We start from the raw sequence: 19,040 nt of genomic DNA, 5'->3' as shown, positions 1-19,040 counted from the left end.
GGAAATACCTTCCCACATCGAGTCAGTTTCCTAGAGAAAGGATGGAATGTCAACAGCAATAAGCTGATTCTGTACTTCTTGAAAATGGCCAAATACACCCAGTGAAAAAACAATGATCATTTTGTTCAAAGTGTCAACAGAAACAACAAACTAAAACCACTAAGTAGCAAATGTCAGTGGAACCAATCGGTTGGGAGAAGGGACATCTGGGAGCAGTTCACTAGAAGATTCCATGTTATACATGCACACCTCTCTTACACAGGGCCACCTGGTCCATCCAATAATAATTCTATTAGAAATTTAAAAATAAAATTTCTGAGCCCTATACTTGGTTAAGTTGTCATTTGAAGTGCAAAGTCAAGGTCAAGATTACTTCTAGACCAGTCACTTAGGAGGATGTGGGATTTCATCCCCAGATGTGGGTTTAACTCACAATGGTCTAACATTATTCCCATTAGTACCATAATCACACACATACATACACACAAAAATCCAAGATCAGAAAATATTTTTTCTCTAAATTTCTTATGTCTGTCTCTCTCGCTCTCTCTCTCTCTTTTCACCTGAGAACAGCACCTACAGTTTCCATTTAAAAAAAAGTCAAATCTCACCAGCTGCTGGTATTTCAGGTTTTTTTTTCAAGGGATTGTCTAAGTTATAACACTGTCCTAACTGATGAAGGAACAGGGAAAAGAAAGGGCAAACAATGAACTTGGTCAACACTTCCATACAAATTTGGCACTTGCTCAAAGATGTAGTGTGGTGTGTAACAGATACAGTCGTTGAAACAAAGTAATTGCTGCTTTTGTGGTGGAGAGCAAGGAACTCAAAAGCAGGCTCTTTTTCCCTCTTTCCCCCATGCACAACTTCCACCTTAAAGTACAGAGATGGAGAAGGTGGAGAGAAGTAAAGAGAAATTCATCTTTTTTTTTTCTGTTAGGTGCATTACAACAACAACAAAAAAAAAAAAAAAAAAAAAAAGAAAGAAAGCAGGAAAAAAAAAAAAAAAAACCCCAGAAACCCCTAAAAACAAAACTTAGTTCTTTTTAAAAATTGTAGCACAAAACAACAAAACACATTCACAAGCCACTTGTTGGCACTGTGTACCTGAGTGAGAATTTCTAGAACATTGTAGAACAAACAGCCATAAAGTTTATTAAAAAAAAAAAATGTTGACGGGTAAGACTTCAGTGCTTGGATGTAGCAGCTGAATTACTGGCATTTTTTTTTTTTACCCATAGCTTATTTCAATCTCTTGTTGTTATTGTTGTTTGCTTGTTGTATTTATTTTCCTTTCCAAGCCTTTTGAGGCTGATGTCCCAACTATTGAAGACTAACAGTTAAAGTAACAGTCAGTGTATGAGAGAGTTAATGTGCTTAGCCACTGGTAAGGATGAACCAGCTAGGGCTTCTTGAAAGTCCTAAGGTCACGACAGTCTTTCGACCCTTATCAGTTGGCTTGTCCTGCAATGTGGTTTTCACTGTCACTCCCATAATCTACATCCGGGTCATCCTCTTCCTCATCATATTCATCATAGATCTCGCCATTGATGTCCTCAGCCTGGGTCTCCTCTTTGATGTGTGGCTCCTCCCCCTTCGCGCCGTAAGTGCCCTGCAGCACCGGCATCCCAGGCTCCGGGCTGCTCGACACACTCGAGTGCTCCGAGGGTAGGTGTGGGGAGGGCATCCCCGCCATGGCGATGGCTCCCGGGTACACGACACCAGCAGTGGCGATGGGGATCTGTGCTTGTTGCCTGCCAAGGAGGGATTCAGCAAAAGAGAGTGTGAGGAGCAGGACACTTAGAGCTAGCTCTTACCACACAGTTAACTTGCTTTGCACTCACGCCAAGGTACTGATTTTTCTCCCCACTGCCCAATATGCCGAATAGTTTTTAAATTGTGGGCTGGGTGTCGGGCACAGCAAGCAGAGATACGGCTTGGGAGAGCTACGGGCAGTGCTGGAGGGCTTGGGTTCTGTAGCAGTGCTACCTCCAGCTGTGATCTGCCCAGTGTGCATCTGGGAGCCAGTGGGTCAACACTGGCTCCCAGCTGACGGTCTCCGTGATTGCCAGGCGCCTGGCTTCAGCGGGGCCCAGCCCTGGTCGTGGCAGGCCTTTGGGGAGTGAATCAGCGGGTGGAGAGTAAAAATATTTAAGTCGTATCTGACACGGACCCTTGTAATCTATTTCTTTAAGATGTTTGTAGATTACAAGGCATTTCACATTTCATTAAACTCTTACACCCTTGAGCAGAGCACACAGAGTTACTCGGGAAAGTGGAGGCACAGGACAGACTGGACAAGTTTTTCCTTTCTTTCTCCCTAAGTTATGCCCAGGCCATATTCAGAACAGTGGCTGGGGGCATTTGTTATGGTAAGAATCACTTCTTCTGTTTCAAATATGGTCAAAATTGTCCATTTTTGAGGTAATTCTGCAGAAGCAATGCAGTTACAAGCTGCATCTTGTAACAGCAACATCGCAGTGCAGGATAAAGCCTCCTGGAGAGAGAACGGTCGCAATTCCCTGGGTTTCAGAGGTTCCAATTTTGTGAATATGTTGATGATATAATACTTACTTGCAAGTTACCAGAAGTGGTGGTACACCTCGCAAGTATTTTTATAAAGTCCTATACACAGGACCATGGGAGAGTAATTCAAAATGCATTTTCGCATTCTAAAACTTATGCACTAACTCCTACTTTGTGTGACCTGTAAATGGCTCAGCAGTCCCTCTTTGGTCAGAAACAAGGGATTCTTTTGACATAATTTTCTTGTGCTATTATGTCGAGTTATTGAGTTGCTAGTTGTGGAACTTTTAAGGTGAAGCCCTGAAAATAATGAAACTCATTGAGCAAACTTCAAAATCATTTACTTGCCCCCAGCATTTTTTGTTGTTCTACATCAGCTGCTAGCACAGTTTCTATTATAGCTAGGAATCTACCATGGATACAAGTGCCAGCAAGGCCTGCGGAAATACAGTGAGTTGAGGTGTGGTGCTGTTTTCAAAATGCTGCTTTTCAGCTCATGGAGTCTATCTGGCATCCCACGAAGGATAACAGGAAGGTGACGCCATGAGCACATGAGTAGAAAGGTCCTACCCAACGTTAAAGTACTGTCGCATCTCCTGCCGCCGGTTCCGCATGATGGCTTTGTACTCGCCGATGCGTAGCTTCTTGCCATCCACCAGGCAGGTGCGCTTGGGCCGGGGCTTGTACTTGTAGTCAGGGTACTTCTCCAGGTGCTGCTTGCTGAGACGGGCCTGCTCCTCATAATATGGCTGTTTCTCTAGGTTCGTCATAGCTTTCCAGCGGGATCCTATGATGAAAAACATGGTTAGGATTCTTACCCTCCTCCAAAAGAGTTAGTTTAACTGAGAGCAAGGAAACCTAAAGCCCTGGTTGGCCAAAACCCAGGAATAGGTCGTCCTGTGTTTGACGTGTGAGCTTGGATCCCACTAGGTTCCATGAGAACAGAGGTTGCTGATGGCTCTAAACTGAAGCTCGACCCAAACACGTGAACACGGACATTTTGTTTTCTGGCAAGAGTGAAGAGTTCAGCCAAATGTGCGTATTACACCTTTAATATTTTATGGATAATTCATAGGATGTATCTTTCACTTCCAGATTAGACCATGATGTAAATCAACCATAAACCGGAAGTTAGGCAGCAATTCATCACAGACTTTTTTTTTTCAAACCTGAGCCTTCCCAGCTGTTGGGTGTTTTTCTCTGTGTTCCTATGGCACATTTTCTCCCTCACCCCCCAAATGTTTACGCGTGCTTATTACCTGTAGTAGTTATAGCTAAGTGACAATATGAAAGAACATAGACTGAGTGCATATTGTTCCTGAAGTGTTAGCCAGGAGGGATGTCTGTCTGCTCTCATCTCAATCCTACAGGAGAGTATTCATACCTATTTTCATGAGAATATTGAGGTGTAAGGGTAGATACAGTAACTTACCAAAAGTCATGCAGCTATTCAACTGCAGACCTGTACTTCAAATGCAGGTGAGTGCTATGCTGTATGCCCTTAGATACCATGGCACAGCACCTACTACACGGTAAGCAGTGAGAGTTAAAATTACAATAAGTGCATGTAAGATTTTTCTCCAAGCCAATTTCTGTAATAGTTGCAGATGGCCCCTCATGACAAGGTCTGCATTAATGATGATAACCCCAACCGTTTTCCTCCACCTTTCTACTATTACTTTTGGTGTGGATTCACCCAGATTTGAGAAAAACAAGTTTGAAGCTTATTTAAAAATAGCCTATCCCATTTTTCACTTTAGATGTGGCTTACAGCTTTGCATCAGTCAAAATAGATATGTCTAGCAGTAATACTATAGATGTTTATCTTTGAATAAGCTGTGTGTATTTGTGAGTAATTAGCTTAACTGGACCAAAAAACTGTTGTCTGGCAGGTCTCTACCACACAAGTACTGCTACCGTCTGCCGTCCAAAGTCATCAGACCAAAATCTTAGCAGCTTCTGAAACGGCTCCCAGGACAATTACCACTCTGTAAGTCAAATGCAGACAGCTCATTTTGAGCTGCTCTTTCATAGAAACACAGAGAATTCTTGCAAGTGGGCTGTTGTGTTTGTTGGAATCTGCAGTGAAGGGGGCATGTCTGTCCCCAGAGGATTGGTTCCTACCGGAACACATGTTGTGTGGCTAGCTACATCCATGCAGGTGCAATCAGGGTTGATGAGCATGGATTTCTGTCCCTTTTAAATAACAAATGTCAGTATTACTTTGTTTACAACAGGAACTCAAGTTATGGTTTAACAAGGGTTTCTTCTCCTTTCTCAATCTTTTATGTAACACTCCTCTTTTGAATAACATTGTCCAACATTAAGTAGGCGGGTCAAGCCCTACCGGTTATAGGTGCAACCTAAAATACAGCATTTGTTTAACATTATGTTCAGATGTCATTGAATACTATTATAGTGCTCTCCTGACATATGTCCGCAAAGATTAGGTTATAATACCATTGAACTAGACCAGTTCTTTTCATAGAGTTCTTGCAGGTGTTGTAACAGATTTTCAAACATCATCATGGAACAGAAAAGTTACTTTGCCAAAAAAAAAAAAAAATGGTAAATGGATAGTTGAGCTAATATAGACTCTGCTACTTATTTTTATCTCAAAATTTAACAAGAATTTGGCCTTTCCAGTTACAACAGGATTTGCCAGTGATTTCTTCTTACCATCGCCAAAAGATGTTTCTCTAAGGAAGTAACTCACCTTGGAACGTGAGAATTATTTTTTGTACTTCTTACTATGTTGAACAACAGTTGAAGTTCTCACCTCCTTGGAATAGACAAAAATGTATGGAACATCTGATTGCAAAATTCACTATCCTAATTGCAACTATGGAAAGTATTGAAAGGTAAGAGAACATATGATATGGAGATGAGATCAACCTTGGGTGGGCCATGGAGGGGACACTGTAGAAAAACAGAAGAAGACAAGACAGTGTACAAGGTTTTCTGGTGGGAGGATTAGAGGCATTCCAAGGGGGTTGACTAGTCAGCTAAAATCAGAGGAGAAAATACGTTTACGTGCATATGTAAGTAGTGGGAGAGAATGATGCAATAGAGGATACATTCCTGAGACAGTGAAGCTGGCATGCCCAGGAATCACAAGCTGCTTGAACCCTTGAAAGCACGTCTCTGGTAAGAGCAGTGAGCCCTGGACTCCTCTGTAAAATATAGCCAGATTATACGTTTGTGGGTTTTTTTTTCCCCACAATTAAGAATCAAGAAATTTTTTTAAGATTTATTTATTATTATTGCAAAGTCAGATATACATAGAGGAGGAGAGACAGAGAGGAAGGTCTTCCGTCTGGTGATTCACTCCCCAAGTGACCACAACGGCTGGTGCTGTGCCGATCCGAAGCCAGGAGCCAGGAACTTCCTCCAGGTCTCCCCCGCAGGTGCAGGGTCCCAAAGCTATGAGCCATCCTCAACTGCTTTCCCAGGCCACAAGCAGGGAGCTGGATGGGAAGTGGAGCTGCCAGGATTAGAACTGGCGCCATATGGGATCCCGGGGCATTCGGGGCGAGGACTTAAGCCGCTAGGCCATGCCACTGGGCCCAGAATCAAGAAATCTTTAGCATTAATTGGGAGGAAGTGACTGATTGTTCATTTCCCATCGTGATTTGAGGAACAGCATTTCAGTTTGGTAGCAAATCTAATGTCCATTTTTTCAGTAGTAACTTCTAATAGGCTTAACGCAGTGACAAATTCAGTTTTGGTGTCAGCTACTTTGTAGTTTAAATAACCATTGCATCCAGCTTTCACGTAAACCTCTGGGAACGTGGAAGATGAGAATGGTAGGAAGGCATGTGAGACATTAAAAGGATGGAACGTATCTAGTTGGTTCGGATGTAGCTGCAGCTTGCCTGGGCTGCCTCAGAGGGAGTCAGGTCCCTGCACCTTTCCGTGGTCAGCCTTGCACAGTGCAAGCTCCTGCGGGGAAGCCCAGTATTCCTTCTCATAACGGGATGGGAATATTTGATGCTCAAAGCACGAGGGGAAAGACGGCTTAAGGATGTGTTTCTTCTTTCTAAATCTCGGAGTTCCTGCCTAGCAAGGAGCTGAGGCTGAGCAGTGTTGTCATCTCCACGGGGTCTGTAAGGAATTTGCACATTGTACCCAACTACTGTATATCTGATCAGAAAAAGATGTCCCCCTTCCCCTGATCTAGTGCCAAACAGTAAAAGGTGATTCCTTATGTTAACAATTTCAGCAGAATGGCTTATTAAAACCAGATTTTAGGGTATTATAAAATGCTTAGAAGCCCTTTAAAATGTCAACTAGGATCCCCAGAGACTACGTAAAATGTCAGCCCAGCTCAAGCGCCTGTTTTAAGCAGAATGAATTAGCAGCGTGCTGTCGGGGGCTGTTACCCCAAACACTCAGCAAAAAGGAAAACAGCAAGCTTTCTTTGTACCTCTTACGAAATGGGCCATTCAGGACGATCTTGGGGATATTTGAAGATCACTGATTTATTTAAAGCTATGACTAAATCTGGAGATCCAAAATACTGGAGTGTTATTTTGCCCAAATACAAGTGATGTATCTTTAATCAATATAATTTCATCAAAATGACAAAAAGTAGCCAGCACTTTCATGCAGCCTATTATGACAGAACCACGTGACTGTTCTTTTCACCTTTGCAGAAGCAATCGCTAGCCTGTCATCCCTTTTCCACTGCTACTATCTTTCCCCAAACACAACTTTATGTCATCAAAAGTGTTAGTCTTATTCTTAGGATGATTTAAAAACCAGTGATTTTTTTCAGCATTTAGATGCATGAATTTGTATTTCATCTTATTTCTGAGAGCAACATGAAATATGCTTACATTATTTTATCTTCTAGAGTTTTCCCACATGAAGTGTGCATATTAAAGGTAGAAAATTTAATATGAGTGACAGAATGCAGATGGTAGGGATGCGAAACAATACTTCTGTCCTTTATCAGGTCCGTTTTTGAATTAGGCCTGGGGAGATTTTTTAAGCACAAATATTTGCACTTTCTGTGTAAATCTAATGTTTCTCATGCTTGTATATTCTGAGATCATACTCATCTAAGCATCTCAGGCACAGGTGTGAAGGGAAACACAAGGACAGTTTTTACTTGTTGATTTTGCTGTTATTTCAGGTGCACCTGTAACCTGCTGGCAGCTGGGATATTCGGATGGTTAACAATGATCTTTTGGATGGTTGGTTCTTGAATGCAAAGAATCAAGAGAGGTGGTATAATAAACGACTTACAATTCTGAGAGAATTATGTATTTCTAGTAAGTTCTTAATCATTTAGGTGCAAGTTATTAGTATTGAAACCAAAAGTGGATGGCAGAGTGAGCTCTGTGTATGGTATTTTTATTATTTACCGTTTAGAGAGAAAATTCAAGATCCGCTTCAGTTGCCCAATACCTGACCACCAATGAGGCTACTTGAAAATGATGATGATGACCGTGACGATGATGTCAGGTGGATAGCAAGAAAGAAGTGGAATTTTCCCTTCTATGTTTCGGGAGTTTGTCTCACGTCTCTGAACCAGGGCACTGGTCCTGGCCTCCCTTTCCTCTGGCTTCAGTCCCTGTGTGCGAGGGTAAGTGTGTGCTTTGCTTTCTGGGCAGCTGAAGGCTGTGCTGGAGGGAGAATGCTCTTTTTCAACAATACAGGAACTTAGTAGAGCCCTCTGAGTAGCACGGAAACACTTTCAGTACTCCAGGTTACAACAGGTATACATATTTTTTTTTAAATGCACACTCTCATTTTTGTAAACTGCTTTCCAGTTGCAGCCCTAGAATGAACACCCCCAAGAGCGTCCTTGCCCCCAACAAGGTGAATTCTACAGATAAAATTCTTCCTATTTGTGGGCTACAAAGGCTAGGAAAAGAGGGAAGGAGACCCTCAGACTGACAGTAGCCTCTTTGTGGTTTGCATCGGGAAAGAATATGAATGGTTAATACCAGTACCTGGAAGTTATTGTGAAAGCAGCCTTGTTTTTTTCTGTCAGCTAAGAAATATTTCTAGATGTTTACAGACGAGAAGACATTAGAATAGCTAGCAAAAAAGACACTGAGTTAGGGTGGATCTAGAAATGGCACACATTTCTCAGGAACGCAGAATGCGTGGCCCTCGAAGAAGGGGAGTAAAGCTGCCTGTGCCGGGCAGCAGCAGACAGAGCCAGCATCTCCCACACCTCCAGGGAACGAGCAGTGCCCTCGGCACCTGCCACTCACGCCGCGCGCTCTCACCCAGGATCTTGCTGATGTTGGAGTTGTGCATGTCAGGAAAGGCTTGGAGAATTTTCCTCCGCTCGTCCTTCGCCCACACCATGAAGGCATTCATGGGACGCTTTATGTGGGGCTCGTTGCTACCACGCCCCCGGGATTCCCGATAAATTCTTGATTCGGAGACTCCAGCACTTCCTGGGAAGAGGGAACATTGCCTCATGTTAGTGTGAAAAATTCCCGGCAGCCTGCTTTCTGGCCTATTAAAATATCTGAAAACAAAAAGTACTTCTGATCGCCGTACTTGAAGTTCTTCAGGCAGACGCCTGTTCACGACTATCTTTTTTGTGATAAGCCTTGTGCTAGCAAATGTCGTATTTTGTGTTTTAAATGCATTTCAATGGGGTATACTTCGCTTTTAGGTTCAGGGGTTCACCAGAGATTTGATACATAATTTTTGATGCAATTTGGAAAGAATATAGGTTAGATCAACAGTCATGCCAGCACTGTGGAAATATTAAATAGGTATAGACACTGGTAAAAACAGGGACGCATTATTCTCTATAGTCGAATGAATGATCATGGAGGCAACATGGTTAGAACATTCCAGTCTTCAAAACACTCCATGATCTTGAGGCTGAAATGTACTATAGGTGCTTTCCTAAACTGTACTTGCCTTTCCTTGACAGAAAATGCTGATGAGCAACCACTGTTTGCCCCTGAGAAACCAACATTTGAAAATGGTGGAGAAAACAAGAAGTAAACAGTTAACATAGAGGTTTCTTAAGTCTACAGTCACATTTAAGGTAAGCAGCACTGTAGTCTCCTCTCACTGTTTCCCATTTAAAGCTGTCCTTTCCACCAGCAAGAATTCAGCGATAACAAAACAGCCCCCCAGTCTCAGGAAGACCTTTAGAAACTGCTCCCCTCGCCTCACTTGACGTCCGAGCACGGCTCCACAAGCTTACTGGTTTCCAGGAAACTGGACTTTAGGCGAAAGAAATAAGGATTGCCAGCAGAAAATACAGAATGCTGGCGCATGGTCCCACTGGCTGTCATTCATTTTAGTGCCATGTACAAAGTTTGAATTCCTCGGGGATTTCTGGAGCTTGTAAATCAACAAAGGCACTATTTTTCATTTCTCTTTTCCTATTTTTTCTCCTTTCTTGAAGGCTTAAAAGGCATCAGCCCAAATTACTCAGACGGGAGGAGCTGATAGCAAAACCCATAGCCAGCTGGTGGTAAGGTTTCTTGTTATTTCTTACTCACAGCGTACTCTGTTCTGACGAAGAGTGGAAAAATTTTACACATAAGCATGACTGAATTTAATAAATAACAGCAAGGAAAACTTTTGATGTTTTAATGCTAATTACCATGGCTATATATTTATCATGCTAACACAACTTAAAATTTATGAAATGTGTTATTACCAGCAATTGTCTTTTTATTGACAAAAATGAGTGCTAATCTACAGAAGCATCTTTCTAAAATGTGTCTGTAACTGGCAAATGATCGCTCTCACATCTGCCTCTCCTTGTTCTTGCACCTTACAGCAATAATGGCAATAAAATGAACATTATGAGACTTCATCAAACCTAAACAGGCTCTTCGTAAGCACTTAGGCCAGGTTTATCTTAGCCAAGTGAAGTAGAAAATAGAAGAAACTGTCGAGATAAGTAGACCATAAAAACAGATTGTTCTTGCTTATGCCACTGAATAAAATTCAGTTTAGATCGAATCATGCTGTTGAATATACAAATTTGGCCTAGACCTTTGGCTACTGTAGACCTGGCCTACAGCAGACATGCTGAAAATATAGGGGAATTTCACTGGATGCCCCCTATCTGTAAACTCTGCTTCTGCCTAGTGTGCTGTGGTGTGGTCTTGTCTACTGAAAGACAAATTACTCCGTGATTTGTACTGAAGCTGGCAGCTATGCCCCCAAAGGAACTCAAAATGTATGTATGTCTTCTCATAAGCTAAGTAATTTTCCCTCTTCGTTATGCTATTAATATTAGAATATCAATTGGAGTTCATTGTCACTGTGGCTGTTTCCAGTGTTCAGCGATAACACAGCAGAAGTCTTGGGCCTGTGAGCTCCCCTTGGAGCTCTTGGACTTCTGGGTGAGCTGTCAGTAGGCCAGGTGACTGCTCTGGCTAACGGAGGAGGGAGGGGCTCTAAAATATGACAGATGATACTTACCCACTGAGCTCTATATTCTGGTCAGGGTCTGTACAGGGAAACTTAAGAATAAACTGGAAACTGTAAACTTTCTTGACAAATTTGTTTTGGTACAAGAACTAAAGCAGTAAGAGATGGTTCTTAAGACATTTACTTTAGAATCATGACAGAGCTGTCAAGTTCTGGTTCTAGTTTTTAAAGTTCTGGAACCAGGGATAAAAACCATTCAAAAACAATGCTGGTTGGTCTCTTTCCCTTCAGTTATAAGTTGTGGTAGGGATTACATAAGATGATTTACGCAGAGTACTCAGTTGTTCTTGACACATGCAAACTGCTGAGAATCTGAGTCCACACACACCTGCACATTCCTGACGTGTATCTGAGCGATTTCCAGTCAATCTCCACTCACACCAGACCTACCACTACATGGCTGAATTTGATGAATGATCAGGTTATGAAGTGGCTGTCTTGTCATCAGTATTAGCATATTTAATTGACACTAAATAGCTATTTAGGAACACTATTCCAATGTATGTGAGTAATTTTTACAAACCATCAGAATCTCCACTCATATTGAAATCCATCATTGCATGGCTAAATTTTCCTTCTTCATTCTGTTTCACTGCCAATTGCTGAGTCAGACTCTCCAGTGTTGTTTTTTCCTTAAAAGAAGAAATTTATAAAGAGAAGTCATTACAGAGCTAGGACCAGTCAGACATATCTTTCTAATATAATACAATATTATACTGATACATTAACTTATGAAAGGGCTAGGATGTTGATTTATTCACCATTGCGTGATCAGCAAATGATACCATGGTCATTAAAGGAAACAACCATCGGGACTTAGAAGGAACTCTGATTTTTAGAAACCCTTGTAAAGTCTTGGCACTTGGGCTTGGTATATCCTAAGGATATACGTTGGGATCCTGGAAGACTAATTTCTCAAATCATAAAATGCATCAGCAACAACCTGTTTTGCATTTAGAAAGGCCGCTTTATTTTTAGCCAGACAGTAGAAGTATAGGAGTGGCATGAGGCCCAGAGGAAAGACTTCCAATAGTCAGGTGACCAGATGACAGAAACATAACTCACAGTAGTGCCCTCTGGTCGCTCTCTCCCCAAATACCATCTGCATTCCTCATGCAAGGGTAATGAAGATGTTTACATATTCATTGCTAATTGCTTGTCAAGTCTCTGTATATCCAATGTGAGTGCCTGCTACTTGGACCACAATTTGATTTGGATTGCTAAGCCAAAATATTGAATTGGCGAATTATTTGAGATACAAATATACCAAAATTAGATCTGCAAAGACAGAGTCATGTAAAAGCATGCAGCGCATGATCTGCACTCGTGCGGAACAAGGCGTTACAAACCACATTGTGTTCAAGCCAAAGATAATGCTGGATCTGTAAATCCTTCCAAATTGACAAAGTGGTGGTTTTAGAGGGAATAACCTGCATTGAAAGATGGACAACTTCCCGTTGAATTCTCCACCACTGCTCTGAGGATGACATGGTCCTGGATTTTATGAAGAAACTTGAGCAAATGTTCTAAGTATTCACCTCCTTTTCTGAGGGACACAGTCATGAACTGTGCTAGGGAACCAACCCATGACAGTGCTATTCACATGCTACAGTGTTCACAGAAAACAGTGAGCCATTTAAGATCACTGTCTACAGGTAAAGGGACTAATTAGTCTTCCCACCAGGAACTAATAGGGTATTGAAAGTCTTACTACAGTACATATTTTATTCAAAATCTCTGACAATACCACAATTGTATAAACTGGATTAAATTTTTTCTTAGTGGCCTTGGGACTCTTGTGCTCTATTCATCCAAGCCTGCACATGATTTACTATAGAAACACTGTTAACTTGCCAACCCATATAAAATGTGGCAGCACAATGAAACAATCATTTATAGTAGCTTTAATTCTGTGGAATCTGATAGCATTAAAACTGCGCTAAGTTATACCCGTTAAGATGTAGAGTCGGACTCTGTTGTGTGTGGAACTGTTACACAGCTGCAGTGAGCGCTCTGTGTGGCTTTGCCCGAAACACTCTGGAGTGAGCTGAGTCAGAACGCCAAAGACCCTCTTTACGGTGAGTGGAGGTGTGGACACAAAGGATGGGTCCATTGCGAGAAAAAGAACAAGTGAGATTACATGAACATGATCTGACAGCCTCTGGACCAATGAAGACTTTATTCTTTTCTCTCCTGGCCATGTCCTCGGCCTGGACCATTTTCTCAGTGTTTGATTTAGTGGTACACAAGGCACTAACATTACCTTTTTTTCTAGGGAATTTTCTAGTAGGAAGCTAAGACATTCAAGAAGACGACGACAAAGCAAAAGCAACTGGAGTAAAAAAAGAAAGAAGTGTTCCGTGACTTCCAAGGTTCTGAGTTGACCTACAAGGACCTGAGCCATCCTCTCAAGAGACAAGAATTAGCAAATGATGAAGAGCAAACCCACTATCAGTTTTTTATCCAGTAAGTCTCCCCTAACCATATACCAAGAAAGCACAGATTTGAAATGATTCAGTTAGTTACCCCCAAGTGGAGTTACTATGTGTTCCAAGGGGATGCCAGTGCAAGATAATGCAAGTGAGTATGGTAAGCTGATCTCTTTCAAAGCCCTTATAGGGCCCGGCAGCGTGGCCTAGATGCTAAAGTCCTTGCCTTGAATGCCCCGGGATCCCACATGGGCGCTGGTTCTAATCCCGGCAGCTCCACTTGCTTGTGGCCTGGGAGAGCAGTCGGGAATGGCCCAGTAACTCCCAGTAACTGGGCCCGGCAGTGTGGCCTAGAGGCTAAAGTCCTCGCCTTGAAAGCCCCGGGATCCCACATGGGCGCTGGTTCTAATCCCGGCAGCTCCACTTACCATCCAGCTCCCTGCTTGTGGCCTGGGAAAGCAGTTGAGGATGGCCCAAAGCTTTGGGACACTGCACCTGCATGGGGGACCTTGTACCACATGGGAGACCTGGAAGAGGTTCCAGGTTCCCGGCTTCAGTCTCTTGGGGAGTGACTCATACGAACGGAAGATCTTCCTCTCTGTCTCTCCTCTCTGTATATCTGACTTTGTAATAAAAATAAACATCTCTTTTTTAAAAAAGCCCTTTTTATAGTGAATTAAGCTAGTTCTCAGGAACAGGAAAAAGGAGCGGTATTGGAGACTACACAGGGTGCCTTTAAAGCGCATTACAATAGTGTATAAACTTAATGTTAACCACATTTAGAAATACTAGTATATGATAAATTTAAAAGATATAAAGGAACTGTTGTAAGGGGGGATAATAATCATAAGGGAAACATTACATACAGGATTAATATTAATGGGGAATTCTATGGTAGAGTTTGCATAGAGTTCTTACATGAAATGGTAGAGAGAATTTAATATTTGGATGTGACCCTAAATAATATATTGAAATCACCAAAATTATTAGTTTGATTTAATAGTTCTCAAACATTTAAATTCAATGACTGTTGTATGGAATTGTAGGGAATCCGCCGGATGTTGTAACCTGCTAATGCTGGCACACAAGGAGGACTTCTTTGTCCCCAGCCCTGTGAATCTCACCTGTCCCAGGTTCTCGTGTCCACTATCACATGTACAAATTATGAGTTACACATTTCCTCTTCCAAATACTATTGGAAATGGAAATATCTTAATTACCAAATTCTTACAGTTAGTTTTCTAAATAAAGGCAACTGACATAAAATGAAGACAGTAGGAAGGGGGGACACGGTAAGATGTTGAAAATGGGAAACTCCACAAAAATAGGATTTTGAAAATAGAAACAAATGTTTTTTTGGCAGTGGTGATAATTTTTACCATCCTTAAATATCTGTCAAGTGGCTCTGACAAAAATTGCATTCGTTAGAGTTTTGTACAGAAAAAAAAAAAAAAAGAACGAACGATCGAACTACCTCCCCACAGGTCCCGGAAGCTTCGCTGCTCTAGAACACAAATTCAGTATAATACTTACACTTTGCTGCTATTTCTGCTATGCAACTTTTGACCTCAAACAAATGGCATGCACTGGCCTTCTTTCCCCTACCTTCTCTATAATAGAAAGAGGGGAAAATCAGAGAGAAATAAACCCATCTAAAGAAATGCTTGCTAGAGTTCCCAGCTGCTCTGAGTCATCTTAAACTAGGTGGTGAAAGGAGATGAATTAGCACAAAGTAGTCCCGATGAGGCCGACTGGGGATCTGTTTTAAAGGGCCAACAAAATGACCTGGAGCTTCCTCTCGGCGAGGACAACCACAACATGCTAACCACCAGAATTCCTTTCGGAAAGATGCATCCTGTCTATGCAGGCTTTACACAGCTTGGTTGCTTCTCCAAGACCAGCGGAGAAGACCAGGCTAAGTCTGCTTTTGAGCAGAAAGTCTACCGAGTCTATGCTGACCTCAACCAGGATGCATCTGTTGAAGGACAAGGGTGGCAGGCAACATCCTTTCTTGGGTCCAAATGAGTCATTTTTAAGGGCAACTTGTAAAGATCCAATATTAATGTATTAATATTCACCTGAGGAATCGGTCAGCTTGTCTTGGGCTTTGTGGCTTGTCCAATAACTTGCATAATGGAAAACAGCCTGAATATTGTTTGTACATGACACCAGCCTGTGGTGGGAATTAACAAGGGCAGTCTGGAAGTATCTAAGGACACAGGGGGCTTAGTGGATTAGAAGTGGTTTCTATAGATCGTTACTTAGTAGGCCAAAAACCACTTTCAAAGGCAAATTCCTGAGGGATTAAAGGGAGGAGTATATACATGAGATTAGAAAATAATGAGTTTTGGCATCAGGAACCTAGCTCTGCCATTTATTTTGTCCATATTACTTTAGACAAATCACTTACCTCTCCTGGAGTCCCAGGATCCTAATTTGTTACATGGGATTTAAATGTATGACAGTCTGATTAGTTTGTAATTAAGGTACAGTTTCAATATTACTAGAACTCAGTGGAAAAACTTTAAAGAAAAACTTCCTCTTAACATAAGTATTATGACTAGTTCAATTTGAATATTAAATTCCCTGTTAACTCATGATCATCTGGCAGACAGACATGCATTAAAAAATATAATTTTATCAACTAACATTGCTGAGCTGCTTGTCTGTCATCTACTGTAATGTATTTAATTTTTAAAAATTCCCACTTTATACTCAGGCATAATCACTGACATTTTCAGAATACATAGATAAAACTTTTTCCTATATTATGATACAACAGAAATCTTGAAAACTGTGTTTGAAAAAGCTCCAGTAATCACCATCTCATGTTGATAGTTCACACAGCAGTGAAGACAGAAGTTCAAATAGTACTTGAGAGAAGGTGGGTGATGGCTCAGGTACCTAAGCCTACATGAAAAAGTACATGACTCCTTGGGTCTGTTTCTTCCTGAAACTGGCACGCATGGCAGCGATGAGCTTCCGCCCTGCGAGGTGTGTGCATGCACACAGACACACGGTCCGTGGGGTCAGCTGGCCTAATGCACAGCCCTCAAATAGAGCTCACAAAGCTGTAACACTCACGGAAAGGACACGCAGGAAATGACAGAACAGAGTGTGACTGTCAAATGTTGATTCAGTTACAGTTAAACCCCTCTGGCCGTACCTTTTTCTTTCTTTTTTTTAATGATCTCCTGCTATACTAATGACACATGGGAAGAAAGCAACAATGAAGGTTTTAACCCTCTAATTCTGTGAACCTCAGAGACCACCGGGGAAGATGAAAGATTAGTTATAATGTCATAACAATCTATCAGATGGATTTTTTCCATCTACTGAAATAAAATATGAGGTAAAACTGCATATGTTTACTCCCAGAGCCCTGTGGTTGTGCTATTGTTACTGCTATCACTGTTTTCTAGAAGTAATCTAAGAAATGAGTGTGAGAAGAGGTGCCACATAGACACAGTCACACACACATACACCTTAGCTGCAAATCCAACAAAAAAAGCAAGTAGAAAAGTATCTCCCAAATGTTACCATAGTCAGGTTTGAATGTATGCTTTAGCAATGCTTACAGAATTGATAGAGTGCCAGAACCTAGCAAGCTCAAGAGGCAGCTTTTCCATTCCCTTTCTGCATCAGATGGTTCTAGAGATATGTTTAAGGTCTACAGTGTGAGCTCTGGTCTAGTCATCTACAAAGTCACGCAGCCCCAATCCTTAGTTTTTCCCTTGTACATCCTGAGATTCCTCTATGAATTAGAGCCCGTTGTTTTGTTCCACAGTCCAGTTTTCCTATTATGAAATTTTATGGCCAACTTCACAAAAGTCCTTTGAAACTAAACCCCTCCAAAGTTTAGCTCCAGTTAGCATTTTATCAGGCCATCGAATCAAAGTGAAACAACGACAGATCATACTTTCTTGCTAAGTAGAGGATGGAGCTAGAATGGTTTAGAAAATCCACAGATTGTTTAGGTTCACCAGTCTTGGTCCAAGTTAGTAAATGACTTGTGCATGAAACAGAAAGCCCTATGAATGACACTTACTTATATAACTGACTTTACAGAGAACGCGCAAGTTTATGAAAATAATTTGCTTTTCATCACTTGAGCAACAATCAGTAAATACATGTTCCTGAAAAGACAGCACTGACTGCTACAAAGAATAGTTAGCAACAGTTGAAATTATTTGGTAGATGACATAATAAGAGGCCCCTATGTTATCACTAAGAAAAACAACATATTATTATACTTAGGATGCTTACCTTTTTATTTTTTTTTTAATTTTTAGGAACTGGAATGCAGAGCAGGAAGCTCAGTGATAAGTGCTGAGAAGTAACTCCTGTCGGGCTCACCCTTCTACTAATAGCATTGCTGTCAGGATGGAGAAGTCACCCAGATTCAAATGGAGTAAGAAGAGATCAACAGTATTTGGTCTTTTCAAATTTCTTATGGACCCTTTTTTTTAATTCAATCAAGACTTGTCACTTGTGAATCAGAAAAGAAAATCTGACTATCTATTAATCAAGAGATACAAGTTTTCACAGGTCAGAAGTTGTTAGGTAAAAGATAATAAACCACCAAGAGAAGAGGTTTTGCTTTGCATTTTTTAACTAAACAGAGCTGCCCTCCAGTGAATGGGCTAAGGATATCAGCAGTCTGACTTCTATAGGTCTCTAAGTACTGGCTGTGTGATTGTCTGCCCAGCATATCTGAAGGTATCTGAAGTACTTCAGAGAGATTCCATGTGGAATAACAACTTGGATTGAAGGTTCATTTCATCTTCTTTCAGACCCACAATTCTATGATTCTCTGTCAGATTTAACTGGACTACATCTAACAAAATATTCTGACAAATGTAATAAAGCTGCGTATTTTCTCAATCCATGAATGGCAATTTCCTCAAAAGTTGCTATTTGAAAAGTTTCAATAAAGCTACTCCATTTAAACTGCACAATGCCCTAATCATTTCCTTAAATTAAAGGGAGATATTTCATAATATGGAAAGCCCCAAATGACAGTTATTCAGATATATTTTGTTGAGAAGGCAATTATTCAGTAATACTCATACTTAACAGATCCAGGTACTTTGAGAAAAAAACACAATTTTAAGTTCAAATCCAACATTGCTCATTTAGTCTTTGAAATAAGCATGGAGGGAAGTTGCCACAGCCTGGGTGTATAATAAACAAAAAGTCACTCAACAGAATGGGTAGGACACACAACACACAAAAAAAGCACACATGAATACCTGCACCATGCAATACTGGTCCTTAGATGTTGAGGATGCGCTATGGCAAACAGATATGGCAGCATGGGAGGCAGAAAAGTAAAAGACTAAAAGACATGGGGTATCAGGTATCTGCAAATATGGTCAGGAGTCAACCAGTGTCCAAAAAATCTCTATGTGGCTTCACACCAGGCAGATACACACACTGTGCACATTTAGTCACACCAGAAAGGGCTAATATGAGAAAAACAGGAGGCCAACAAAGAAAAATAACAGAATTCATAGCCTACCCAGGGTGTCTGGAGCGTGGGAGGGCTGTCCAAACATAAACATAAAGCTGAATGCTGTCCAGCAATAATTGTTCTATAGACAATAGGTAACTCAGCTACTGAGCTACAGAAATATATAGGATTTTTTTCTTCAG

The 19,040-nt window shown here is 41.3% G+C and overlaps 1 protein-coding gene across 9 annotated transcripts in view; it reads right to left on the bottom strand.

Moving 5' to 3' along the window:
• Nucleotides 1-1,026: 1,026 nt before the first annotated feature.
• The window catches only part of SOX5 (SRY-box transcription factor 5), a 569,607-nt gene continuing 551,593 nt past the window's right edge, over nt 1,027-19,040 (bottom strand). For all 9 annotated transcript variants that reach the window (XM_058655909.1, XM_058655908.1, XM_058655911.1 and 6 more), the window contains 4 exons: nt 11,480-11,588; nt 8,769-8,942; nt 3,097-3,313; nt 1,027-1,754 (listed from right to left, as the gene is read on the bottom strand). In XM_058655909.1, coding sequence (XP_058511892.1) covers nt 1,451-1,754; nt 3,097-3,313; nt 8,769-8,942; nt 11,480-11,588 — 804 coding nt within the window. In that variant the 3' untranslated portion in view covers nt 1,027-1,450. The remainder of the gene's footprint in view (nt 1,755-3,096; nt 3,314-8,768; nt 8,943-11,479; nt 11,589-19,040) is intronic.

This window comes from Ochotona princeps, chromosome 27 (genome assembly GCF_030435755.1).
Source record: "Ochotona princeps isolate mOchPri1 chromosome 27, mOchPri1.hap1, whole genome shotgun sequence".
Classification (NCBI taxonomy): Eukaryota; Metazoa; Chordata; class Mammalia; order Lagomorpha; family Ochotonidae; genus Ochotona; species Ochotona princeps.
Note: the sequence above shows the minus strand (reverse complement) of the source record. Positions and strands in the feature narration are given on the sequence as shown.